The 26,933-nt window shown below is 41.1% G+C and overlaps 1 protein-coding gene and 1 long non-coding RNA gene across 2 annotated transcripts; one reads left to right on the top strand and one right to left on the bottom strand.

Annotated features, from left to right (window-relative positions):
- Positions 1–741: 741 nt before the first annotated feature.
- LOC138405086 (uncharacterized) lies at positions 742–2,013 on the bottom strand. The gene is made up of 3 exons (XR_011238771.1): positions 1,873–2,013; positions 1,383–1,571; positions 742–1,060 (listed from the first exon to the last, which is right to left on the bottom strand). It is a non-coding gene; the product is annotated as an uncharacterized lncRNA (long non-coding RNA).
- A 2,377-nt stretch (positions 2,014–4,390) lies between these two features.
- pigk (phosphatidylinositol glycan anchor biosynthesis, class K) lies at positions 4,391–26,933 on the top strand. Its single transcript, XM_020113242.2, has 11 exons — positions 4,391–4,548; positions 4,740–4,793; positions 4,886–4,977; positions 6,271–6,406; positions 7,306–7,417; positions 7,603–7,699; positions 9,108–9,225; positions 9,410–9,520; positions 11,404–11,576; positions 16,280–16,355; positions 25,521–26,933. The coding sequence occupies exons 1-11, from the start codon at positions 4,483–4,485 to the stop codon at positions 25,635–25,637; spliced, it is 1,152 nt and encodes a 383-aa protein (XP_019968801.2). The 5' UTR covers positions 4,391–4,482; the 3' UTR covers positions 25,638–26,933.

The raw sequence follows: 26,933 nt of genomic DNA, 5'->3' as shown, positions 1-26,933 counted from the left end.
AGAAGGTGACCTCTGTTTGACATGATCTCCAGAAATACGCCCATTTGAGTTCCAGCTTTGTTCCATACACTGTAACAAAATTTCCTGTTAAATTACAGTAAAGTACTGGCAGCTACAGTTGCCAGCTTGAAACTGTTATTCTACAGTGTACCTACTGTGATCTACAACAACAGTTTAGTACTGTAAAAATATTACAGTACTGTGCTGTATGGAAAATAAACATTACAGTATTATACTGTCAGCTCTTTGGTTGCAATTATACTGTTATTTTACAGTTCCTACAGTATTCTCCATTAACAACTTATTACTGTTAATTTGTACAATGTGATCTTCACAATGATATGAACAAATGATTTAAAAGTTGTACATTTAAAAATGAAAACCCCTGAAATAATAATAATAATAATAATAAATTAAAATAGCTACCACAGAAATGGCTCAGACAAGAGATGGCCTTACAACATTAAGCATTTATTAAAGCTGAACATTTTCAGTATCTACAAAATCCATAAAAACACCATTACTACTTGGTTGTCAGAATTTTTCTTGAACTATGACAAGTGATGGCTAACATTACATTCATTAAACTTTGTACTTTCCTCCCCGGGTCAAAATTGACCAGGTCTGGTTTGACTGTTTGCAAAGCATATGAGTACAAATTATCAGCCAATTCAACTTCATTTAACCTTACTGCTAGTTTTTTTCCTTCCTCCTTCACCCAAAGACAACAGTTGGGTTAAAGTCACTGCATCAAATGCATAGCAGCTAGGAAAACTAAGTAAAATCTAACTTAATTTCACACATTCCGTTAACAATAACATATCAAACAGGCTCTCAACAATGGTAAGCCCAAAAGTGAACCTGGACATCTGAGACAGAGGGACTGAACTATACTGGCTTAATAAAGCCCCACTCAAAGTCCATCAAATTTTTTAGTAGAGTGGCCACATGGGGATTCACCGTTGTTGCCTTTTTGTGGACCAGCTTCCCCGTCTTCTTTGATACCACCTTCTTCTGGCTGGTCTTTCTTCCCCTCTCAGGATTAATCCCAATGAGGCGCCTAAAATGTAATAATAGAAAAAGTATATAAGATATTAGGTATGGTAAGTAAAGATAATTTTTGCATTAATATGGAACACTATCACATTAATTGAATAAAAAATGAAAATGTCTTTTTATGATAATGACCCCTGTGTCTCATAATTATGAGAGAATGATCTAAAACTATTTATGAGAAACAAAACATTCATGATCCAGGATTACAAGAATTCGTATCATCTGGCGTCGCTTGTCAGGAGCAGGTCTCTTGCTGTTGGCAATGGCTGACTGCACTTCCTCTGGCATTTTATCCCATGGGACGTCAAAGGTTTTATGCAACTTACTGGATATGTTGGCTGATTGTCTTAGGCTGTGCGAAGTACATGGTGTTGAAGGTTCTGAAGAGCTTGACAGAGATGAAATGCTGGACAGTGAAGATGAAGAGCAAGGCAATGGACTAGAGAGCGAAGTCAGACTTGTATGTGTTGAGTCATCGGGCAAGACTTGTAGATCAAGTGTGACTGTAGTAGATTCTACAACACATGGAAATAAAATATATTATTATTATCACTATTTCACAATATTTGCCACATATGCATGCAAACTCATATCATAAACACTGGAGATTGTGAATTTGTATGGCAATTCCATTTATTTTTTTGAATAGACGTTAAGCTAGAGTAAAATAATAAAAACTGTATAGTCTGTGGCCAGCCCAAATCACTACTTCATTCTGCGTTCATTCCATATGTCAGCTGAGTGTAAACTTTCTTGTTTTTGACCAAGTACTGCAGCTTTAACTGGACATGAAAACACTATATTGATAATACTTACCTATTTTGAATGCCTCCAGAAGTTTCCTTTGCTGGATAACAGGCAAGAGATCTTTGAGGTCATCCTGCTGCACGTATTTGAGGTCCTCTGTTGATTCCACACCCGAGATTTCAAGTGCTGTGATGATCTGTTTTTGAGTATCCTCAGACAAATTGGGCAAAGTCTTATGGATGATGACCTTTATTTCATCACCAATGGATGACATGAATCTAAAATGTTGGGACAGAATGATGAAGAGTTAGCAAAGACATACCCCAAACTGATACTCAGGCGGTGGGTAGTGATCAAGGAGCTCTGCTTGACTGACACAGTAGTGGGCATATATATATTAAGAAACAACTATGAGTTTGCATGTGCCTGACATGTGCAAATGTATTCCTGCAGGTTTTACCACATATGTTGCAAATAATCATGTTTTAACTACAGGCCTTCACAGCAAAAAAATCTTTAACTAGTCAACTAACCTTTAGCTGCTGTATATCACATTAGTGCATATTTGAAGCTACTTTTTAGCTTTTTGCATCAACCTGCATAACAAGCTTCTCCCTATAAACTTGAAAAAGTAAAACAACAAATTGTAAAATAGAACCTTGTAGCCCACCTTAATTAGATCTGACTACAAATCAAATGCCCAAGCCAACTAATGCTAAGTTAAGCAATGTGCTTCAACAGAAAGCTAAACTTTTGTCCACATAGTTGCTAAATGAGTTACGTATGCTAGGGTGTGGCACGTACTTTTGACCCAATCTTTTCGGTAAAAAACAGTCAATAAAATGTTAATCCAACACAAAATCACATCAGCATTATGCTGACATTTGCAAGATCATATTTACCTTCTTAAGAAAGCCACGGAGACAGGATGGATGAGGGTGCTCTGCGCAGTTGACGAGAGAACGGTGAGGAAAACAGCAGGTGATGCCTCTTGTGCTCCATCCAGTTTGGTGCTTTCAGTATAAGAGTCCGGATGAAAAGTAATTTTTCATCTTCTTGTTATTGTGTCCTCAATCTCAAATAAACAGACTGATGTGTAGGCCTATTTTTAATTTCATTTAATGTTTTATTTTGCTCAGATGAACTATTAAACGGACCGAAGATCAAGTCTGATTTAAAGTGAAACTGAAAAATAAATAAATACTGTACTATACTGTAGGATTACAGGTAGTTTTCTGTAAAAAATAAATAAATACTGCTTTTTACTGTAAGATTTTACAGTAGCTTGCTGTTAATATTTTGTTCCTCAAAAACATCAGAATTTACAGTATTCAACTGTATTAATGGAAAACAGTACACTACTGTGCAAAATATCCAGTATTTTTACAGTAATTTGTTACAGTGTAGGATTAGATCCTAATTGGCCACTAATCCCCTCGACAACTGGACAGCTGACTTTGAGTCTCCTTGTTGGTTTTATCACAGGACAACATTAGATCAGTTGAAAGACACGAGTGTGTTAGAAAGCGATGATCATTATATCCGAATAACATTTCATGCACGAGAGAGGATCAATTACTTGCGAGGATAGAACAGCCTGGGAGTAAAATGCTAATTTGAAAATAGAAAGATGATTAAATTTATGCCACTGAGAACTGGTTTGTTGGAGCACCATCCTTGATTTTCCATTTCCTTATTGAATGCATTTGGAGGAGGACATTACAGTGATGAGTTCTGTGATGCTGCAGGTCAAAAAGCAGGAGACATCCGCAGAATTAAAGTGGTTGACAAACTTGTACATGCGCCCTTTGGTGTATCAAGCCTGATGTGGTTGCTGCTTTTCCATATCTTCCACTTGCTTTGCTGCAATGTTACATTAGAATTGCATGAAGGACATGTTTTTTTCATTGCTTCACTGTATGACAGGGCTCTGAGGCACTCAGAGGATACAGCAGCAACATAACATGCATTTTGACATCTGCTGCCTGTGTTGTCCACGTCACTTCTCATTACTGAAGCCCACACCAATTAGCTGGAGAGGGAATTTGAACGTGAAGCTGTCAGCCCCATTTCATGTCCAATCTGTAATTTTTTCTTCTCTTGTCAGTGTATCAGCCGTATCTGACCAAATGGTGATTTGCTAAATTAGACAGGCAAAAAACATGCTGCCAAACAGATTCAATCAGATTAAATCAGAAATATATATTAAGATGTTTATATCAATAATAACAATGTGAATTGTACCCATCCTTGTGCAAAGGGGAAAATGCCTTATAATTATGCCCTCAGGTAACTAACATTCATGCCATGTGTATTTATGTTATGTACATCTATCTGTCATTTGTTTTTGCTTCTCTCTTGCACAAGGACTGAGCAAGCTTTTATTTTATGTAGATTTACTGTACATCACTGGTATTATATAAGATATTCAATTTCATTTTAAATCAGGGACAAACTGACATTGTTTTATGATCCACAGTGACACCTTTAAATGGGGATGATTTACTCCCTCGTCCTTAAAATGTCCTGGAACATGAGGAGCAGCTCACTTTCCCCCAGTTTAAAAATGAATCAACACGCTCAAACCTTTGTTTTGAAAGTCCTCTCGCCGGAAGCACTCGCTGGGCGGAGCCACCGGTTTCCACTTCCTGGTTGCGGCTCGTTAGCTGCTGCTGCTGAATGAAAATGTTGATTTTACTGAGTTTACTCTGCTCGTGTCTGTTCGTGAGCAGCTCAAACATCGAGGTGAGTGTTTGGTTTTCTAATCGGACTCTAAACATCTCAACACTTACTGTGTTTAACGTTTGAAATAACCCAAAATGTCGCTCCCACGTTAGCCTGCTATGCTAGTTTGTCACCGGTCTGCGTTGTTTATAACCTTTGCTGATTCTGTGATGTGAAGACACGTGTGTGTTTTGTCTCCTCGTGTTTCTCAGGATAATGTGGGAACCTTCTTCAGCAGCGGTCACACTAATAACTGGGCTGTCCTGGTGAGCGCTCGTCGATGCTACATCTTTGCTAGTTGACATGCTAATTGTTTTTTTTTTACTCATTAGAAATAATCTGCCTCCCCTCCCTTCAGGTGTGTACGTCCAGATTCTGGTTTAATTACCGTCATGTGGCCAATACTCTGTCTGTGTACAGGAGTGTGAAGAGGCTGGGAATCCCTGACAGGTACCTGATGAACATGTCCCTATTTTGAATGATGATAATATTAATAATGTGAAGAAGAAGAATTGTTTTTTTAATTGATAAATGGTTGATTTGTTGTCCAGTCATGTTTGAGGAACAGACACTTCTATTGTTTACTCTAATTTATTCTTTGGGACTTTTAACTAGTTAATCTAATCCACTAATTTAAGTAATTTCATGATAGATTGATGGTTTCAGTAATTTTAAAGTAGCTTGTTATGATGTGTATTTTATATTTTAGTGTGTGATTATGATTTGATAATATTATTATTATCAGTATTATGCAAAAACAGTGAAATAATGACACATTTTCAAATTATATTCTGCACAGGAAAGAGCCACTTAAGTGTAGTCTAACTCTGGAGACTCCTCACCTTCTGTGGAGGAGGTGCATGTGTGCATGTAAATGTCTGGATCCTCTGCTGGCTTCACAGCGAGAGAATGAGGGGGTTGATTCTTCTCTGAGCACAGTCGCACACATTGTAAAGTGCAGAATATTTAAATTACTAGTGATAAATGTCCGTCAATAAATTAATAAACATTTCCCTATATCTCCCTCCCGTGCGTTGTATCGACCATTCACAACAGTGCTTTAATCATGCAGTTGGGAGTAAAGGAAACATGATGATTAAAAGACAAATTATATTTAACAAAGGTCTCAGCTCTACTGGAGGGACGCTGCAGTTAAAGTTTGTTGTGCTGCTGTGCCACCAGAATCATTGTGTTACTCCTTTTTATGACTTCATCAAAGGACCAAATATAACTTCAAATAATGTCTCTCCTGCCATGGGGTTACTTAATTCCTGGTTTGTCCATGTGTCTCTTGAGGCTGTTGTCTCTAAACAAACAGAACTACTCTGGTGAACTTTATTGTCTCATAATGTACTTAATTGTATTTGAGTTGGCTTTTCACCTCCGGCAAGATTACAGTGAAATGACATTCCGGAGCTTCTCCTGGGAAATATTAGATTTCTTATTACTTTCTAAGCCTGTAATGGCCAAACTCAGCTGCTTTTTATTTTTCAAAATGACACGGTCCTGCCTTGTCAACAGCTTTAATTAATGTTTGCAATGGATGCTCCGTGACAGACTTCAGTGAAATTCCATTATTTTTTAAATTACTGTTTTTTATGTTATGATAAGATGACACATGATCAAGATGCTTCACCATATTATTATTATTTCTGAAAGGTTACAGTCTCACATTAACGGCAGCTGCAGTTCACATGGTGGAGTTGTTTGGTTCTCAAACATATTTTTTTTCTTTTTCCCCAGCCACATAGTCCTGATGCTGGCTGATGACATGGCCTGTAATCACAGAAACCCCAAACCCGCTACAGTTTTTAGCCACAAGAACATGGAGCTGAATGTTTATGGTGACGATGTGGAGGTGGATTACAGAGGATACGAGGTTGGTTCTCATCACATGCAGTCTCATTATATTTAGAGATGAATGATTAGCCAAACTAAAAAGATATTTTGTGATATATAAACATGAGTCAAGATTTCAGTGTGAATAGTTATTTATGCATGTTTGAAGTAATGTTCAGTCACTTCTTTTGCAAGAGTTTGAACAAGCACATTTTCAAAATGTGTGCTTTTGTGTGCGTGACTGTATTTTAGCTTATGAAGGAGTTGAAAATAAAATGTTTAAATTATATATCTTGTCAAATGCACAGCACAGTTTTTTTTAAATTTCTTTATAAATGCTTAGTATATAACATAACGTACACAGCTGGATATTAGATCCAGGTGTAGTTTGGTATTAGATGTGGTATGATCAACACTTTTTGTCCAGTGTTTGCTCTCTGTCTGTTTACCAGGAAATAATTTGATATCATATTAATCTTTAAATAGAGAAGCAGCCTCATATTCTGTTTGTAATGGACCAAAGCAGAGCCATGCTGCTTTCCCCCTCTTTATCTGTAGTTTGATTATTTACTCTGCTCTGTGCTGGTTATTTAAAAATGAATAAACACAGCTTTTTCGATTCTATGTTTGTTGGCATGAGGTAACCGATTGCAAGAAAAGCTGATAAATTTGTAGAGAAGAAAATAATGAGTAATTGATTTTCACAGTTTCATTAAAAGATAAGTAGAAATATTTGTCTGTTCCCCTGCAGTGACCCTAGTGATGCAGGTGAAATGTTTAATCATGTTCCAATCTTCTCATTTATACAGTTTAAAGGTTTAATTATATTCACCCCCAATCGTCTTCCAGTTTTATTAATTATTTGTAGTGAATTAGAAAATAAACATTTTATTATATATCACTTGATGAAAATCTCTGGATTTTGATATCATCTTACAGGTAACGGTGGAGAACTTCCTGCGAGTTTTGACTGGAAGGCTTCCACCCAGCACCCCACGCTCCAAACGCCTCCTCTCTGATGATCGAAGCAACATCCTCATATACCTGACAGGTATGTCAAAGACACATCTACTGTCAGATGCTCCTCTTTCACTCTCATGTTGTTGTTCTTCTTCATCGAAGTGCATATGGCTGCCAGTGCTTTTTAATCTATCTTGTTAGTTTGCAGGTCTATAACATGTTTTTGCTTCTTACAACAGAGGACAAAGAATCATTAATAATGTGATTGTTTATCAGGTCATGGCGGGAATGGTTTTCTGAAGTTCCAGGACTCTGAGGAGATTAGTAACGTGGAACTGGCTGATGCGTTTGAGCAGATGTGGCAGAAACGAAGGTAAATATACTGGAAAGTAGCAGAAATGATGAAAAGAGCTTCAACTATTATTTCTTGTAATGCAAGTCCATTTTATTTGCTCTTGCTGCATGCAACAGAGTTTTGTATGCAAGGCTGCATAAGAGCAAATTAACACCAGGCTGAAACGCGGCGTAAAGTGCGTTGCATCTCTAAACTTCCACCGTCACTGAGGATTATGGTTGGATGTGATCAAAAGTGTGTGCACACCCATCAGTGGTGCCACAGGGGAATTGACTCACTGGCCCTGTTTGGCCTTGACAGTGCATTTTATGTTGTAAAATGGCAAAATGTGTGAAACATGAACAACATGGCTGGAAATGCAGCTGATGAGACTGTGTGAGTGAAGCCAAACAGTGACGCTGCAGGCTGTAAAACACAAACAGTGAAGTGAAAGTACCTGGATAGTTCCACAGAGCTGAGGGGGGGGCTATAGAATCCAGTGATAAGAGTCTGTAGATAAATATTTCATGTCGGCCCTTAAAACTACATTTTTAAAGCACAAATCATCTACGAAATCATGCAGCTGTAGCTCAAAACTTTAGGCAATCCGTAGCGCATGCATCTAAACATTATCTGTGCCAAATTCTATTCTAATAAAGGTAAGAGGAGCAGAGTTAGAGGTTTTAGTAGAGTTATGCACAGACGTAATCTCCTGCTGAGATTTCTCACAAACAAATTTATTTTCACTTGTATCTCTCTATAAGTGTTAATTCAATCTAAATACAATTGTTGTCAAGGGAACCAGTGTAAAAGCTCCATATTTATAAAAGCGTTGGTACTGTGTTGAGTCTGACTCAATTCCATAGACTCACAGCTCATCATATACCTCTGTAACAGGGAAGGGAATTACTAATATATATATATGTATATATATATACATATATATATATGAAGGAGAAACCTCATGTTCCTTTTCAAGCTGCAGCACAGCAAGAAACTAAAGGATCTAAAGCTGCTCCAGCTACATCCAGGGTTACATCCAGGCTGCTGGATAAAAGCTTAGTGACGCCAGCCTCGATACTCATGAGATAATTGCCGGCTTGACTTTGCCACCTCTCTCCACTGTTCACCAACCACCTTGATCCAGTCAACTGGATATGAAAGACTTGTTGTCGAGAAAAAGGTAAAATGAGTTTTCAGGGGAAATTCTCTCGAACAGAGGAAGGTGTGAGGGGAAGGAGAGATTTTCTGTGTGGGTGAGAGAGAGAGAGAGAGAGAGAGAGAGGGACTGAATGGTGCAATTGGTTTTTCTTAGTCACCATGGCAACCACAGCGTGAAAGACGGTGAGAAGGTTTGTGTGATACCTGGGTTTATTGGAACAATCGAGCTCATCAGGTTTCTTTAAGAATGTGTAAGATTCCTGTGTGTGTGTGTGTGTGTCTCCAGGTACAATGAGCTGCTCTTCATCATCGACACTTGTCAGGGAGCCTCCATGTACGAGAGATTCTACTCCCCAAACCTCATGGCTCTGGCCAGCAGTCAAGTAGGAGAAGACTCCCTGTCGGTGAGATACCTGAACCTCATGAGAGTCACTTGGTTTTATAATAAGCTGTGTGGTTTGAGCTCAAGTTCTGTGTGTTCATATTCACAGTGAGGGAGTTTGTACCAGTCCATCAGTGCAGCTGAAAAAATATGCTGACGTATATTCAATATTATTCTTACCCTTTATTTACCCTGTGTCTTTCTAGCATCAGCCAGATTTGGCCATAGGAGTCCATTTGATGGATCGTTACACATTCTACCTGCTGGAGTTCCTGGAAGACATTCATCCTGCCAGCAAAACCAACATGAATGACCTGGTGAGGATGTGTGTTAAATAGCCTTTTTAAATAAATGTATTTAATTATTTATTTCAAAATTGATTAATGTCTATTTATTTTGCACACAATCACTCCATAGTGTGTGTGCACATGCGTGTGTGTGTGAGTGCATGTAGACATCAGTATCTAGTGTTTATCATCATCAGTTAATCAGTCTGCAGATTGCTCAGTTGTTAATTCAGTTTTAATTTGTTTAATTTGATCTTTAAATGTCAGAAAATATGAGCCATATGAACCCTTTTTTAATTAGTTTGTTAACCAACGGTCCAAAACTAAAAGTATTCAAGTTATATTAATGATATAAACAAAGGAAAATAAATGATTTGCATTTTTACTGAATAAATGACATCATACATCATAGTGTAGCATGTACCATCATTTACCATCCTCCGGCATCACTGCAGTATCTGCACCACTCTCTTCATGTGTCTCGTATTATGACGCTTTGTGGTACTATGAGGGGCCAGATGAAAGTCACACAGGACTCTACACTTAAAACAGAATGCCTGATACTGTGTTGAGGTTGTGGGACTGTGACACACGATGGCAGAGCACGCTGCTCCAGGTTCAATCTCTGCAGCACCTCGCTTTTCATCTTTGACACTCCTGCAGAGATCCACCGGCCCCAGGGACCACTCGTCACCCCCTCCCCCTGCCCCGCCTCACCTCCACAGGGGTTAAAATCAAAACGCCTGAAAACCTCACTCAGGGACTCAGTCCTACTTCAATCAATGTGCACAGACTTTCCTGTTTCTGAAGATGCGCACTTTGTTCTTGCTCTATTTTGTAGAATTTGGATCAATGATATGGATTTCTCTGATGAGCTCAGCAAGTTTTCTTCTTCTTTTTTTTTTTTTTCTCGATCCAGACTGCTGAGGCTTTTATTTGATGAAACAGAAATTGACCTTCCCTACAACATCTTTTAGCAGCCGTGTGTCTTTCGAGTGCGTTTGGCTGATAGAGATAACGTTCTCCTCGGTTTAATGATTTAATTTCTCTTTTCAAATTAAGAACCGGGTCGGAAAACACGCTGATGAATCACACACTTAAGAGGATTAACCCACAAGTGGGGACACTGCAGGCACCAAAATTTGTAACTGATGATGACATGCACGAGTCCGAACCTCTAATCTGCTCACACTGTCACATATTCTGACACCTCCCACTGCAGCTCCAGCGATGGTTCGATGCAGTTGGCCACAGTTTGCAGTTGAGTCGTGTGAAAAGGAGGAGACACAAACTATTCACTGCGCAGTATTAAAACACTCACACTCTGTGTAACTAAAGGCAGTGTGAATTAATTTACTTACTTTACTAATTAATTGCCAATTTGTGAATGGATTATAACATATCTGAAAAACTTAGACATTCTCCTCTGCAGGCTGATTTCCGTGTAAAGCACCCGGGATACATTTTGTGAGAAAATCTAAAGGATGTGACCTTTACGCTCACACCCAAGTGCTTTGTCTCAAAGTCTCTCCTCCTCACACTGTGCAGCATGAGCTAACATTAGCTTAGAAATGGAGTCTGCTAAAGTCACCAAAAGTCAGATTCCCAGCACAAAGCAAAGCAGCTGATCTTTAGAAACATTTGACTTTGTAGATATACAACATTGCTCATCTCACTCCCATCATCTGTTTCTGACATAAGTAGTATTATTCCACCAGAGCCACTCAGTTCAGTAACGCTAAAACTAATCTTGGTTGCTTAATATCTCCAAGCTAAACCTCTCCATAGCTCACATAAGTATTTTATTTGCATGGATGGTTCTAATGACAATGCTGCTAATAATTACTGCAGGATCTGTTGCAATGAGCTGCTTTTTCCTAATCTCACCATTTGTTATTTCTTTGCTTTTCCAGTTCAAAGTGTGTCCCAAGAGTCACTGTGTGTCCACTCCAGGCCATCGTACTGACCTCTTCCTGAGGGACCCGGGAAGTGTCCTTGTCACAGATTTCTTCGGCAGCGTCCGCAAAGTGGAGCTCACCACGGAAACCATCAACCTGACCAGTCCCATCAAGCCAACGGAGGAAAAGTGAGTTGAATGAACTTAGTTAAGATATCATCATCATCATCATTAGCATCATCATCATCAGCAGAATGTTATCACTCAAACTTCTTTAAACTAGTAGACTGATACTGTCAGTCACAGCCATCACATCATAATGCACAACATATGTTATATTGCAAATAACTGGGATAGATGGTAATAATTAACAAACTACATAGTTTTTAAGGTGGAATCAGGGAAAACCAGGATGTAAATGCATTAATTGAGGTCCTCCTCCTTTTATTTCTTTTGAAGTGCTACTGTCCGCATCTGCTTTATGTTTTCTTCCTCTCTTACTTTGCTTCGATTTCTGTTTACAACACCTCATTATTAGTGATATTGATTTTTCTACTAATGATGTGTTGTGTGGCCTTTTATCCCAGGGAGTAAAACACGCTGTGTGTATGTTGCTATGGCTACATTATGGTTTGATGTTATAATACAGCTCATTCGGATTGTTCAGAGCTTTAATCTGTACCAATGTGTGTGTGAAGCTTTATTTCACAGTGAGGCTTTAATTCAGTCAGTGGCCCTGAGGGAGCTGCAGTGTTTCTGATTCAGTGTCTCTGGTGCCACCTTGTGACAAACAGGCCGACATGCATCACAATCCACATTTGTCTTTGCATCTTTTGTGTGATGAATGGACTCGACCACTAGATGGCTGTAGCATTAAACTTTTATCATCCTCAGCACATCGTCTCTGTGCCTGGTGACGGACTCACTGCTTTCACACAAAAACACACTCATCCCATAGTAAAAACAGCAGCTTTAGGAAACACCGAGCTGCGACCGATATATTTTACTAGCCTGTATTGCATCTAGCTAAATTGTTGCTCTGCTGGCACACCTGCACACAGGGTTCCTTCATTCTGTTGTGCTTCTGGATGGGAGTTCAGGAGCCACTTTTATTGTGCTTTGCAACACCTTGCTGGGAACTCAAAGGGATGGGGGGGGGGATTGTAACCAGAGATGCTGGTGTTAGTGTGACATCTAGTGGCAGAGTGTGCCACATGTATAACCTTTAAGCTGTGTGTAAAGAATAGATTGGGGTGCTCTATAAACAGATGTGGTAGAAATTAAAACTTTATTCACGATTACCCTCCCTTCACTCTTGTTAATTTCATTAAGATGGGCTTTAATTGAACCACTGGGAGGTATTATAGTCAAAGAATCTAATGTGCTCGGTTGCTAATTAGTAATTAGAGGCAATTGCCATACCGATTTTAGTCACTGCTGTTTTGGCCTCAGGCTAGTTAGTCATTGCACACAACTTCCCCTATTACTTTATTATTGATCAGGGCCAACACATTAGGTTTGCTGATTCCCCAAGCTACACAAAAACACAGCATTCGACTTATCGAGTTGCTTGTTGCCCCATTTCAGTCCTAGAGAGAGACATTTTATCTCTAATTCTGATGCAAGACACCAGCAATCCCCTGATTCTTTTGATGTTAAATGGAGCAAAGTTTAGTGATGGTGCAAAGCAGGAGTAGGACCTCTCTACTTTTAAGAATTTTGCTATTTTGAAAGTTCAAACATATTAGGGAGACTAACGACACATTCCATCATATTACGAGTCACGTTAGTGATATTTTTAGCCTCATTCGGACAGAAGTAATACTACACAGACGAGGGGAAGTTTTGTTGTTGCTGTGCTTTTCATAGGTAAGGCCACCTCTCTGAACCATGGGCAAAATTTAAGAATATTTTGCAGGAAAACCAAGTCAACATCACTGGTCTCATCTTACAGTTATTGTCAAGAAGGCAAAACAAGGTTCTTGTCTCTGAAATTCAACAATAGAACATTTTGCTCTATGTATAAAAAGTACATCTTCCTCCTTACAAACTGGGAAAGACCAGCAAATGTGCCAATAAACAGAAGGTGATAGGGGCTGTAATTATTATAATAATATATTGACACAAAAACATTGGTAACATTTGTTGAATAATAGAATAGAATACAATTTCTTTTTAAATGTGAGGATTTGCTGCTTGTCGCACCTATTAGCTCCCTGAATAAGTTTTGGTTTCAGACTCAGGGTCGGACAAATCACAAATTTAAATATCTCTCAAAGGCTAAGGAGACTTTTTTTTTCCAGCATAGAATTTATCACCAAACCTAGTTTTTGTCCAAAAAACTCAAGTCTTAGCTCTCTACCCTGTACCAACACATCTGGATCATCTCAGGAATCAATAAGAGGCGACAGAAGCAGGATCTTTACAAGACCTCTGTGCGGATGCTCTCATAAAATTAAATAATAGCATTTCATAAGACCTGAAAATGGGTTGTAGAGAGCTCTGTGTTCCCACAGAGAACAGGTCACAGATGTCCTCTGAAACAAGCTCTTATTACATATATTGCTGCTATAATCCACTTTTTTCTCCAGTCTATCCGGCCACCTACACACCCTGCTTCAGGAGACTGTTCTTTGAGAAGATGGGTACATGTGTGTGCAAGCCTGTCTCTTTATTCTCTGGTCTTCTTTCATTCCCATTCCTCTGTTTTTCTATCTTCTCCTCTCACCCATTTCTAAACAGACTGTGTTTAACAAAAAATGTCTTTTCCATTAAGTGGATGGCACTTGATGGAGAGGACATTTTAATGGATCCCCTCAATCCTCTTCATTATGCATAGGCTTAACTTTAATGACATTGCGCAGTTACCTACTTGGAGCAGTAGGTGGTTGTTGACAAAACACGTCTACCTGCGGGTACACGACTCCCAGGACAATCATAAGAACCAAATTAAAGCTGAGTTCATACCCTGTTGAGTTATGAAGTAATCATAATCTAATTTGTGCTCACAGCGCAGGATAGAGTCTACAAAAACGACTCCGGCCGTTAGTAGGGCAGATGTCAGAAGGAAATTTGTTTGACGTAAAGATGGCAGCTGTGCTACCGGGACTGAAGGGGGAGGAGGGGACGGTCGTTTCCATTAGAATAAGCTAAGTGGACTGAAATCCTCTCCAACAATCTCTTCTGAAAAATAAAGTGCAAAGTGGTTGGAATTGATTTAGAGCTCATGGCTTGTGCTAAGTGAAAGGTGGGGGGGCAGTGGTGAGACGTGGGTGCCCTCACTAGGGGCTCGGCGCACATGAAGGGCTCAGCAGGAGATCATCTCCCTGTCTGCCAGCTTGGCCTCTTTTCTTCAGTCTGTGTTTCTGTGTCTGTCAGAGCAGCTTCTGCCCAAAACCACCAATGTTCAGAAGAGAGAAAACGCAGTTGAAAAGAAAGGGGCCGAAAAGACGGGACTATACAAGAGGAAGAGGCCAGAGAGAAAAGTGTTGAGCAAAAAGTTACAGAAGAACAAGAAACAAAAAAAAAGAAAAGGTTGCTTCACTTAACAAGTGGTAGGAGGAGAGCCTCGGTGGCTCTCTGGGGGATATGGTCCACTTTGTCTGACCGGAACTTTGATTATCCACTCGACTGTGACCTTTAGCCGAGAATCTTCTTCTGAATTCTGGATCCGACAGGGACGTTGGAGACAAACAGTCTTTCAAAAACACACCGAGATATACGCCGAAACACACGAGCATCTCAAAGTTGGTGGATCCAAAAGGTGAACCAGGTTTCGAAAGTGTTTCCACAGGTTTATTTTTTCTGTTGAACCTCTGTTTGAGTTTATAAAGCCCAACCCAGTACTTTTTCTTTGAGTTATTTTTTAAAGGTTTTTGTTTTATGTTGATTAAAAGCTTACCATCTGTCAACAAACTAAAACACTTGAGTTCTTACTGTAAGAGAGAGCGGTCGCAGATCATAACCATGTTTCGTGTATCTACCCAGTGTTGCTAATGAGCACGAGTGACAAGTTTGAATTCAAAGGCTTCTTTGGAATCTTCCATTAAGTGCACACTGTCCCTCATTAAATTCTTCTCCTTATTTCTTTGTGCTTTCACCTTCTGCTACTCTTCTCTAGTTTTACGGATTCAGGTGATGTAGTGCCGCACAGTAAAAGCCAAAGTTGGGAAATCTTCACGTTGAAAGGTTTCAAAGATCTTTTGTATTTGCTCTGTGCATAAACATGCTAAGAGCAACTAAGAGAAGCACAATGAGAGCAGTGGTGGGTGTGAATGAGACGCTGCGGAGAGTTGACGTTTGCTTTGTTGCATCAACGGCGAACACATCAGAGGTTGTTTACCTGCACAAGAAATGTAACGTCAGCCCTGTACGAGTATTGAAGTTGACTATAAAGCTCTTTCTAAGTTTCACCGATTGCTGCATTGATGTTCACTCTGGTTCTTAGAAAAACTAACCAGAATTGAGTGCAGCCTTGGTAGAACATGAGGTCTGGGAGTTTGGAGTTCTCCTAACGTCTCAAATAGTTCAAATATAAAAAAGTGGTCGGTGTATTACTTTAAAACTGTTTTCTTTCTCATCAGTTTTAGACTTTAGAGTCCTGCAGTGACGCACGAGGATCTTTTTCATTCATTAAGAGGAAGAAATGGGTTCATTTGCATCGATTTACACTGCATATCGTTGACCAGGCTGTGAAATGATCTGTCGATCACACACACGCCCGCTACACACACACTGCCAACAGAGACACTGGAGTCTGTTCCTCCTCCTGACAGCTTTTCTTCGTCACTGAGTAATGGTGTCCCTCATAACAAAAGCCTAATGTTTCAGAGAGCAATTCACTTACTTCAGATTAATGGTAAAAGCTGTTTTCTGTGTGTTTTGTCTTCCAGTGCTGCGTACGGAGAGCTGCAGAAAGAGACGTACTCGTACTCGGACCAGCTTCCGGTGTCTGAGATCATCCATCAGGTGAGAGAACACTAAAAATAATAGGGGTCACTTGAGGAGACTCAAAACCACAGTAACAGACCCATGTTGATATCATCCAGACAATTTTGATTCACTGTAGAACATCAGGCTTTGTTGTTGGTCATTTTTTATGTCCTGTGCAGGCAGCTGCATTAAGCCCCCAGTGTTTTGCAGGGAATTTCACCCGCCTGTGTTTGAGTGTGTGTGTGTTTGTGTGTGAGAGTGTGTTATAAATCAATTCATGCATGGATGGATTTTCCCCAAACTTAAAGGGTATCTCCAGACGATTCACTTTTGGAGTTGATTGGTTAAAGGGCATGGCTGAGGTCAACAAAAATATGATCCGGAAAATACATTTTACAAGATATCTCCACAAATATCACGGAAAGGCTTCTTAACTCATATATGAAATATTGATGACATCATTATAACAATATAAAAAAGCCTTATTGGTGTTTTTACACTACACGCAGACTATGCATGGCCCCTCTGATGTTTCTTTATACTATTTGAAATGTGTCCATGCCCACCCTTAAATTGGACACAGCAGAAAGTTGTGTACAGCATCCACCAACAGATGTCTTTGTGCCGTTTCCATGGTGACGGAAAGTGTGAAATGGAAGTGCCTCCTGGTCTGGGTGCGGAGGGCCCACTGTGAAATCCAGCAGAATGGATAGGCAGTATTGTGGCGAGCAATTGTGCATTCACCTCATTCTCGAATGGATTGTGGCTTTCAGTCGGCCGACCTTCACAAATGAACACCTATTCCTTCTCATTCTGCCTATACTGCGTGTGCTCCGCATTCAGAACAGCTGGTCTCGGATCCTGTATCATTCTTGTAAGATTTTCTATTATGAGCCCATTAAAAATACTTTTTCTATACTCCCACTTCAACTTGAGCCTCAGTCACATTTATCTTTGCCACAGGCAAGAGCAGACATTATTCTTATTTACATCTGGGGTTCAGCTGCCTCTGAGAAATCCATACTCAAAACCACAGAGAGTGGACGCATCAGTAAGAAACCACACAGCATTTTTCCAATATCCCTGCAATAACTGCCACGTTTGTGAAGCTTATGGAAACCAATTTTTGCTGTATCTTATCCAGTGATGCTCCTCTCTGCAGCCACCATGGTAGACTTGATGGGTTCCCTTCCCCAGCGATGCCAAATAGATGAGAGATAGAAGTTGCTCCATCTCAGCTGGATGTTGAAATAAGCATCTGTTAGCTGACATATTCACTGAATTTACTTTATAAAGGATGATAATATTTTCAGTAGTTATTGCAGGTTACAGGTTCAATTACTTCGTTTTGCTGAATTCGAACGTTTTACTGTTTGGCCCTATTCTAAAAAAAAAACTTGACATTCACTTAAACCTTTTTTTCCCAGGCTCTGAAGCAGATTAAAACATTAAATTAAAGAAACATTTCAGAGCTTAAACTTTTGACCTTTATTTCAGTAATTAAATATATAACAGGATATGGCTCAAAAACAATCGCAATTTATTTTTTAAAACATGATGATCACTAAGGAAAACATTTTTATGCATTTCTCTTCCTGATGTTAATTTCAGAAAATCCTGATGCATTTCATTGGTCACATGTTTTAAAAACAGAAACGTGTGTTCGTCTCATGCCGCTCTAAAGGTAGAAGAATGCAGACACCGCACAAAGTCGTTTTTGGAATTGGTACAATCTTGTAAATTTCATAGCACACACAAGCAAGTGATATACATAAAGTAAATCAGCCTTACCCAAACTAATCTAAACCTCACGGGGTGTCATCTTCAGTGCCTCGTAGGAATTATAATTTTAAATGTAAAGTGTGCCTGTGTGATATTTTTGCTGTGGGAAGTGTGACAGTTTGCCAGTTGTCTCACTCTGTACGCCGAAACAGACGCCAAGCAATTTCTGTAGCTGAACTAATGCAAAGTGTCAAATCTAGCTTTTCGATTTTAAAGCCAAAGCAAACAGGATCAAACAGCCGCTTTGTGGGATTTCCAGAACAATAGACAACAGCTCCCGGAAAAAAAAAAAAAAGAGGTAAAGTGATACCGTGGCTGTTTCTGATTAGTAAGCAGACACTGAGGCATCAAACGCAACTGCGAAAGAAAAGAGTTGGTAATTTGTTTGAAATGCTCCTGCTTCACATCGGTACTGTAGACTCACATCTGCTGAATGTTTGATTTTGAAATTATATTTGTCTCGTTTGTCATTGGAAACTAAACTCTTTTGTGTTAAAAGCTAAGGTCGGATCCATTTGAACCGAAGAAGCGGTAAAAATGAATAAAAACAAAAAAGAAGATCAATCATTCGGCCCCATTTCTGGAAACTTCCCCGGCCGATATCGACTTTAGCGCGAAGAAAAGAGTCTCGCTCATTTGGCCGAGACAAATGAAGCTGACCACGGTCCGAGCCCTGTCAGATGCTTATTGAGTAATCGTGATGGGGAAACAGGAGGGGTCCCCACACCCAGGGGCACTCTGGGAAATTAGCTGAGGACCAATTTCAGATCTTTGCCCGTTGCTCACATGAGAGCGCCCCATAAACTCTTGTCTTCAATAATCTTCAATATGTAACAATCGCACTATTGAAAGCTCCAACACTCGCTCTCACAAACACCATTAAGCTTCGGCTGTCGGCTACTTGGCTTCATATCTGGGCTCGGTCTTCTGTCCCCCCCCCCCCCCTCTGTCTGCTCATCTTTTATACATCTTCTCTCCCTGTCTCTCTTGTATTTCTCTCCCTCTTTTTAAATGCACCCACACGTACAACACACAAACACACTCGTCAACCCCACGACCCCTGCCAGAGATTTCGATTATCGGCTAGCACTCCTGCTGGGTTGAAGATGGGAGTCCTGATAGACTGAGTCATCTCGCTCCCCCTCATCCTAGTCCATCTGCACTGCAGCAGAATGACCAATGTCCATCAAGTCTATTGACAGCTCTCCTTCTTTTGATTAGCTGTCATATTGGACTCAGTGCACTCTGAGACGTCTTTGTTTTCCTGCCGCTGTAGCAGAGCCCCCTTCTTTTGTTGTGACTGATCTGACACACTCATCTGAAGAACTAGATTTGTATCTCATAAGATTTAAAGTCTAAAATATCCAGTCCCAAGTGGTATGATTTCAGTTGTGCCACTGGCGAAAACAAATCGTTTCACTGTCTAAGAAATCAATTTCTCCATTTTCTGGTTGTCCAGGCGACACCTTGTAAATAGAGAAGTCATCAGAGTGAGTGACAGTGGGTATATATATTGCTTTGCTGTATGGCCTGTGTACAAACGTCCCCTCATTGTGTATGTATGTGTATGTATGTGTGTGAGGAGTTGATTAATGCTCTGTCACCGTTAGCGGTTGTCTTGCCCGTGGTGACAGGGAGAGTTCCCTCTTCTGACACGTCTCTTCTCGGCCTCACACATCTCATCACGTTGCTTAATCACAGTATGTTCAGTTATGGAAATAACTCTCTCTCTCTCGCTCTCTCTTTCTATCCATCTTTGTGTATTCTTTCTTTCCCCTCCCTCGCTGCTGTGAGTCCTCGTCTGTGGCGTCAAATTATTATTTGTTCTTTCGCCAGCTTGATGCCAAACCATATGGCTCCAGAGAATAAAAAACGGAAACAGTGAAAATCAATACTTTGCCCTTCCTCCCATCCGTTGCCAAATCCCCCTCGCTGACTTTTCCCAAAAGTAGTTGTTGGAATGCTGTGGCTCAGAGGCCAAACCCACCCTGAGCAGCCTCCCTCTGTTCTGTCAAATAGCAATTAGCTTTGCCGCTCAATAATTACAAATAACATCCTCGAGAAAAGCAAAAAAAAAAAAAAAAAAATCCTTATGAGAGAATAATGCACCCACTGGTCTGACTGTCCCTGCACTCGCTGGGGGCTTGAATGTTAATTCAATGCAGTCAAGTGTCTTGGCAACATACATTGGCTGCTCCTCTGTCAACTGCCTCTGCACAACATAAATTTGCTGCAGTTTTGACCTTGGAGTAGCAGTGTTTGGCGTTTCAGACCTCCCTCAACGCCCATTAGCATCCTGCGTGGCCATGTTAATTAGCTCCAATCAATTAGATGGGCTGTTAATCGATTTTACCGGTGAATTGAATACGCAACACAAAGCGTGTGAAATGGAGGCAGGCTGCTTGAGTGTGGGTCTCTGTCCTTGGAAATGGCATGTGAATGGTTCGATCAGTGAAGGTTCGCAAACGCTCGCCTCTTTTCTGCTCCTCTCGACCAGCTGTTTCTTCCACCTCCAGCATTTCTGTGCCTTCATGTCTGTTTTTTTTTCATTGTCCGTCTTTTCAAAAACTCTCATACATGTTGGACAGCACATAACAGCAAAAATATCCTCCCTCAGTTTGTCGGTGGCCTTAATTTCTGCCCAGGGTGAATCAAACTTTATATTTAAAGTAGTAAACGATGCGGTTATTAAAATGTGGAACATTAGTTAAACTTTACAAAATGTAACTAATGTGAGAAAAGGCTTATTTTAATGTCTGTGTGGTGCCCGAACTGTTGAACACAACCCTATCCCCCTGTTTTCTCTGACTTCCATCTGCTTCTCTTCTAAACTTTCTCTTTCTCTCCTCCCTCTTGACTTTTGCTCCTCTCTCTGCCAGCTGTGCTGACGTGGCCTCCTGTCACAGTCCATCCATCTCCTTCTGCTCCTCTTTACCCAAGGGACACACACACACACACACACACACACACTCACACAAACTCACTCACTCACACACACACACATACACACACACACACACACACAGTCGCAGTCATGCACACCTCTGCCTACCATTGTCACAGAGGTCAACTGCCCCTGATGGCTCCTCGTAGCGTCTTGTGAACATCCTCGCCAGGGCTCCGCCTCGTCCTCCGAGTGTTTCACCCTTTGCTCTTCTCCTTTCGTCCTCCTACCGGCCGATTTGTCAACGTGGTTTTAGCTGAAAGTGTCTCGTCTGTCCAGATTTCATTGTTTGTTTTTTTTATGTCACACAGAACTGAGGCGTGTAGGGCAGCTGCAGCAGCAGAGAAAAACAAGCACGGTGAATTTATAACTTGGACCAGATCCGTGTGCTGTCTGATGTCAGTGTCCATGTGATGGCTGTTTCAACTGTCAGATCGGTATTCATGAGATTATGTCAGCATCTCCATGGGACAGATCACTGTTGTCACAGCGCTGTGTCCGTTTGACCGGAAAACATGGAGGATGACAACTCAAGCATGCTTGCAAATTTAATTTGGGATTTGGGGCGAAACCTCAACAAAACAAGAGCAGATCAGGTCAGAATTGACTAAGTGTTTGAAACCGTGAGGGGATTCTTCTTGTTCTGTGAGCGAAGAACATCACGAGCAGGACAGACCACCTCCAAACACGGCTGCACAGGGTTCTCTGAGAACAATGTTGTGGGCCATAGATACATTTGCCAATCAAGTCAGGATAGAAACCTGCATTTGTGACGGATGGAGCAGTGGATTTTTGAGTTACATTTGCATAAGTAAAAAGAATTTGATCCTAAAACAATTCATAGTTTCAACCTCTTTTTTTTAACCTTGTGATTAATGAAATTAGATTCAGACTTTCCATTAAACCAAACCTAATTATTTCTCCCCTCTTCTGTGACCCCTCAGATTTGTCTTGGGACCCAGTTTGAGTTTAAGAGCCTTAAATATACTCAGAGTTGTACATTGCACACTTCATATATCACATTCAGCCTCACAAATTAGCTCTGCTGGAAAGTTTGTTTCTGGTTGTTAGTCCCCTCCGAGGTTAGTGAGCGCTGATGTACTTCAGCTCCTGAGTAAACGTGCCCACGGAGGTAAAACTTGATACAGACACAAATAATTGCATGGAAACTGGATTGATTTTCAGAATGTTCACTTTTTAAAAACTGGTGTGATTAACCTCAGTTGATTGTTCATAACAACGAGGAGAGGTCAGATCCTAACGTATGTCAATGGACAGTTTTTTGAGTCTTCGCTGCAGCTCTGGCAGTAACCGATGGCAACGTGAAGAAGGCGAAAGAGTCAGAATACTTTTACTTCCTAAAGCTCTGGACTGATGTCGTTTCTACTTTAGCATTCTGGATGGCAGTGGAGCTCTATTGATTTGACGTAGAGCTAGATGTAAACCAATTGTACTTTCTGTCCTCAGTCTTTCTGCATTAGAAAATTGGCAGAGACGTCAAGTAACCTGGAGTTTACATTGAAAAGACGGCACCCTCCGCACAGAGGTTACACAGAGTACACAGAGGTTACACAGAGTACACAGAGGTTACACAGAGGTTACAGAGTACACAGAGGTTACACAGAGTACACAGAGGTTACACAGAGGTTACACAGAGTACACAGAGGTTACACAGAGGTTACAGAGTACACAGAGGTTACACAGAGGTTACACAGAGGTTACACAGAGTACACAGAGGTTACACAGAGTACACAGAGGTTACACAGAGTACACGCGGTTCCTGAAATTGACTTTTTGCCTCGGTTACCAACAGCTGTTGAAATAATGAAAAATTACAATAAGTTTAACACCAGCCAAAGTGATTAATATTCATTATCCTAAGGGACACGTAATCAGGCCTGTTCTAAATGTGATTTCATGAATGGGTGCAGTGGGTTATTTTCAGTCTCTGTACAGGGGTCAAGTTCATCATCACCCTCTGCAGGAGCCGAGTGCGTCAGTGAGAACACTGAGACGGAGCCATTGTTGGGCGTTGATTTGATTGACTGATGACAAAGAGTATACAGTGAATATAACTGTGGTGTGACAGTCTCAGCCAGTGGAGATTTTTACTGACATTCAGTGCTTAGTGGGTTTTAACTTCAGACATGTTTGTGAAGGTCTCCGTTTATATATATTTATATATATATGCACAAATAAAGCCAATGTACTTAAGCCATTTCAGCAGTTGTCACCCTCTGAAAAGAGAAATCCAGCAACATGTTAGACGTCTGCTTGAGTTGTACACATCAATTTATTTCTAAATTGCAAGGCAGATTATAAATGAATTAGACTCTTATGCAATTAAACAGTTTCAACACTGAAATGCCAAAAGGCATTTGGATTAGATGGAATATTACCGTCCCTGCTCCGCAAGGAGGCAATCGGACACAAACTACACGAGGAATATTCGAGTGTCTGAGTTTGAGCTGCGTTTTTGGAAATCACCAACACAGTTTGTCATTTCCCATCCTCCGCCCATGAAGTTTACTAAGTGCACCTGCGGCCATCTGGGCATCCTTGGGTGGGAGGTCTTATAATGAAGTGTGTGTGTGTGTGTGTGTGTGAGAGTGAGTGTGAGAGCAGGTGCATTTTTGGCGAATTGCCATTTTAAGGTGGAGGGAACTGATCGCACCATTGACTCAGGAAAACGTCAGTGGGGTCATATTTCAACTGTTATTTTAAGGGAGCATCATCAAGACAGTAAAATGCGTCTCTAAAGGGGAATGATGAATGAAATTTGATTCATATTTGACCGATGGTGGCGACACATTTATAACAGACCAGTCAGCACTCTGGCAAAGTGCATGCGAGCACACCTGGCTCCTCAAGGTAATGTGAGATGGCATTTATTTTGTATTCGCCCCAAAAGACAGGATGATTAATTGGAAGACTAAGAACCATGTGCTGGTGCAGTGACCTTTTTCTTCTGCTGTTAAACTTGCAAAAATGGATTTGGACATGTCCTAAATGCACCTGCTCTGTTCACCGTGTGCTCCGATTGTTAAAATATGCCCTGAAACCGACCCGGAGCAAACATCCCTGACCTGGGATTTTCTACCCATGTCATAAAGAGAGTGACTGAATAGTTTGGGTACATTGGGAAGTTTTTAAATTATGATAAAGTATTTCTGTGTCTTGAGGAAACACTTTTTTTTTTTTTCTATAATCTAAGTGTGAGTAGTTTCACCTGAAAAGTTATGTCCAAGATAGAATTATGATTGTTATACGAGAAACGAATAAATAATTCAAAGATGTCGACCAATATGACCAGATATTACACAGCAGCTTATGTGAGTTGACCATTTTCAGTGCATGCTGCTGCTGACACATTCAGTCAGTAGTTCGGTTCTTGAGCAACTCTTGGGGACAAAGTTTTAGAGACACTGGCTTGAAAGGCTCAGGACGGCTGCTGCAGTTCGGTGATAGCATAATTTCAGTGTCTTAATTACAGATTATAAAACAAATAATTACCACAGATTGTAGAGAGTACAGTAATGCAGGTATTGTATCGTGTCTCTTGGCCGATGTAAGACTTTACCCCAGTGTCCAAACCTCCAGGGCTTGTCAGTCAGACATACTGCAGTGTGTGTGTGTCTCAGGCCAATATGTGTGTACTCGAGAAGGAGCAAATGTACACACTGTAGAAGCGCTGAGGCAAGCTGGAGCGAGACGGATCACTCGAATACTTGTGTAGCAGCTTGACTGTACAATACGTCTTCGTCCCATTGTGCGTACAGTTTGTGACTCAGGCAGATTTGGAGCGTGAGCTGTGTTGTTCATCCTCTTTGCCAAGTCTCGTGGTTCTGGCTTTAGGGGATGCCTTTTCTGTCTGGTGATTTCCCCGACCGGATAATGACAGCTTGTATATTGAGGGATAACAGAAATCTCTTAAGTGCGTCCTCACAACCCGTCTGTGGCTCTGTCACCAGCTGAGGAGTTAGGGAGAATTTTTTAGAGGTTAAATCTCATCTCTCTGCAGAATATTGCCGCGGCATTAGCATATAAATGTGCTCCTTGTGAGATGCATGTTTAATACGAGCGAGATTTAAAAGTATAATCACACACAAAGTGATGATGTGGCTCTGAATGGGACAAACACAAGACAGGGGAGGTGTGCTGATGAGCTTCACTCCCCCCCCAACCCCCCTTTTTTGTGCGACCCTTTGTGTTTGTATGTGTGAGACAACAGATAGTGTACATAAAGTGTTTGTAGAGATAAAGTGTGCGTATGTGTGACTCCGCGGCTGCCTGCCTGTGTGAATGACAGAACAATCAGCGGTGGCCTCAACAGGAGAAATACACACACTATTACTAACTGCAATCTCTCCCTCCCCCTCCTGCTCCTGCCCACTTTTTCTTCCACCACCCCCCACCCTCACCTCACCTTACCTCACCTCACCCCCCCCCCCCCCACCCCCACCCCCTCCCCCCAGAAACCAAAGCAGAAAGACTGGCATCCTCCTGACGGCTTCATCCTGGGCCTGTGGACTCTAATCCTCCTGGTGTTTTTCAAGACGTACGGGATCAAACACCTCAAACACATCTTCTGAGGTTTCTCTGCGGGGAACCTGAGAACGTGAGGCTGCCGACCAGGAGCTTTCACTGAAGGGACCTTGAAGGGAAGGAGCGGGTGGTGACGGGCTTGTTTTCCTGAAAATGGAAAGAAGATGAGTGGCACCACGACTGAGTGATGCTACTGGTGCCTTTTTTATTTTTTATTTTTCTTTTGGGATGATTGCACACTACTGATGTAAATATATAAAAGTTATAATTTGTGTAATATTTCAGATGTGAGGAGGAAGAAAAAGACAAATAAGTCAAAGTGCTGCATGAGAATGCGAAGGCCCCGCTGAGCCCGGGCACACCACTCGCGGTTCAGCCGTTTTTAAACTGCTTTTACCGAAAAGGACTCCAATTTATTTATTTTTTGTTAAGCCGTTCCATAATTGCATTGATTTGGTTATAAATGCACTGAATTGAGTCTGCAGATAAGAATTTAATTTATTTTCAAGAGTGCGCTGCTCTGCATACATCAGCAGGAAGCGGCGGCAGCTCCTTTTGTTTAAGTGCTACTCAGAGCGTCTGCTTGGCCAGAAAAGGAAAATGTGGGACGAGGGCGGGCTGATTGGCTGTGAGAGGGCTGTGGAGAGATTACTCTTTAATGTCGCCCCAGTCCATATACATTACACCCCTTGACCGTCATATCACGCTTGTGAAGGATAACAATCGCCCATAATCCCATCTCACATGATGGACCCATCCACTTTCCCATTCACCAAATTGCCCTCCCTGTGGAAACATCCATTAGCTCCCCAGCCTTGCACTCCGCTGATTGTATTCTGGGTAATGGACAGCTATTTCCCCGGCCATTCTGCGCCTCGCACTACAGCGGCGAGAAGTGAGTGATAACCTAGTAAGCTGCCGGCCGTCCCAAATGAATCTCCTCCGTGCCTGGACATGTTTTCCTCCTTTTTTCTCGGCCTTTCTCTCCGTGTAACCACTGCATCAGACTCATTGTTGAGGGGAGTGACTCACAGCACATGGATTGAATCGGAGGGGGGGTTGTGCTCCTTGGCGCGGGGGCCCTCCCATCGGATGTCCGCTGTCACTCTCCCTTGCGGCTAGAGTGGAAAATAGATGGAGCTGGAAATGAAACCATACGTATGGAAGCTGCTGCGTCAGCCGCCATGTTCCTTCTCCTTTACGTTATTTGTGGAACACTTTGTTGTTGTCTCTTATCCTTGTTTCTTATTTTCTATAGTCTCATCCCTCCTGCTCTGCACGTTCATTTCCACAATTAGGATTTTTAATGTTCTGATTAAAGATGAAACTTGGAATCAAAGAAA

This window comes from Paralichthys olivaceus, chromosome 16, assembly GCF_024713975.1.
Source record: "Paralichthys olivaceus isolate ysfri-2021 chromosome 16, ASM2471397v2, whole genome shotgun sequence".
In the NCBI taxonomy this organism is placed as follows: Eukaryota; Metazoa; Chordata; class Actinopteri; order Pleuronectiformes; family Paralichthyidae; genus Paralichthys; species Paralichthys olivaceus.
Note: the sequence above shows the minus strand (reverse complement) of the source record. Positions and strands in the feature narration are given on the sequence as shown.

Bases quoted from the DNA above. Each gene is read 5' to 3' on its own strand.
- pigk (XM_020113242.2), top strand. From the start codon at position 4,483: ATGAAAATGTTGATTTTACTGAGTTTACTCTGCTCGTGTCTGTTCGTG. The intron at 4,794-4,885 runs GTGAGCGCTCGT...CCCTCCCTTCAG, and splicing joins CTAATAACTGGGCTGTCCTG to GTGTGTACGTCCAGATTCTG. The intron at 7,418-7,602 runs GTATGTCAAAGA...ATTGTTTATCAG, and splicing joins CATCCTCATATACCTGACAG to GTCATGGCGGGAATGGTTTT.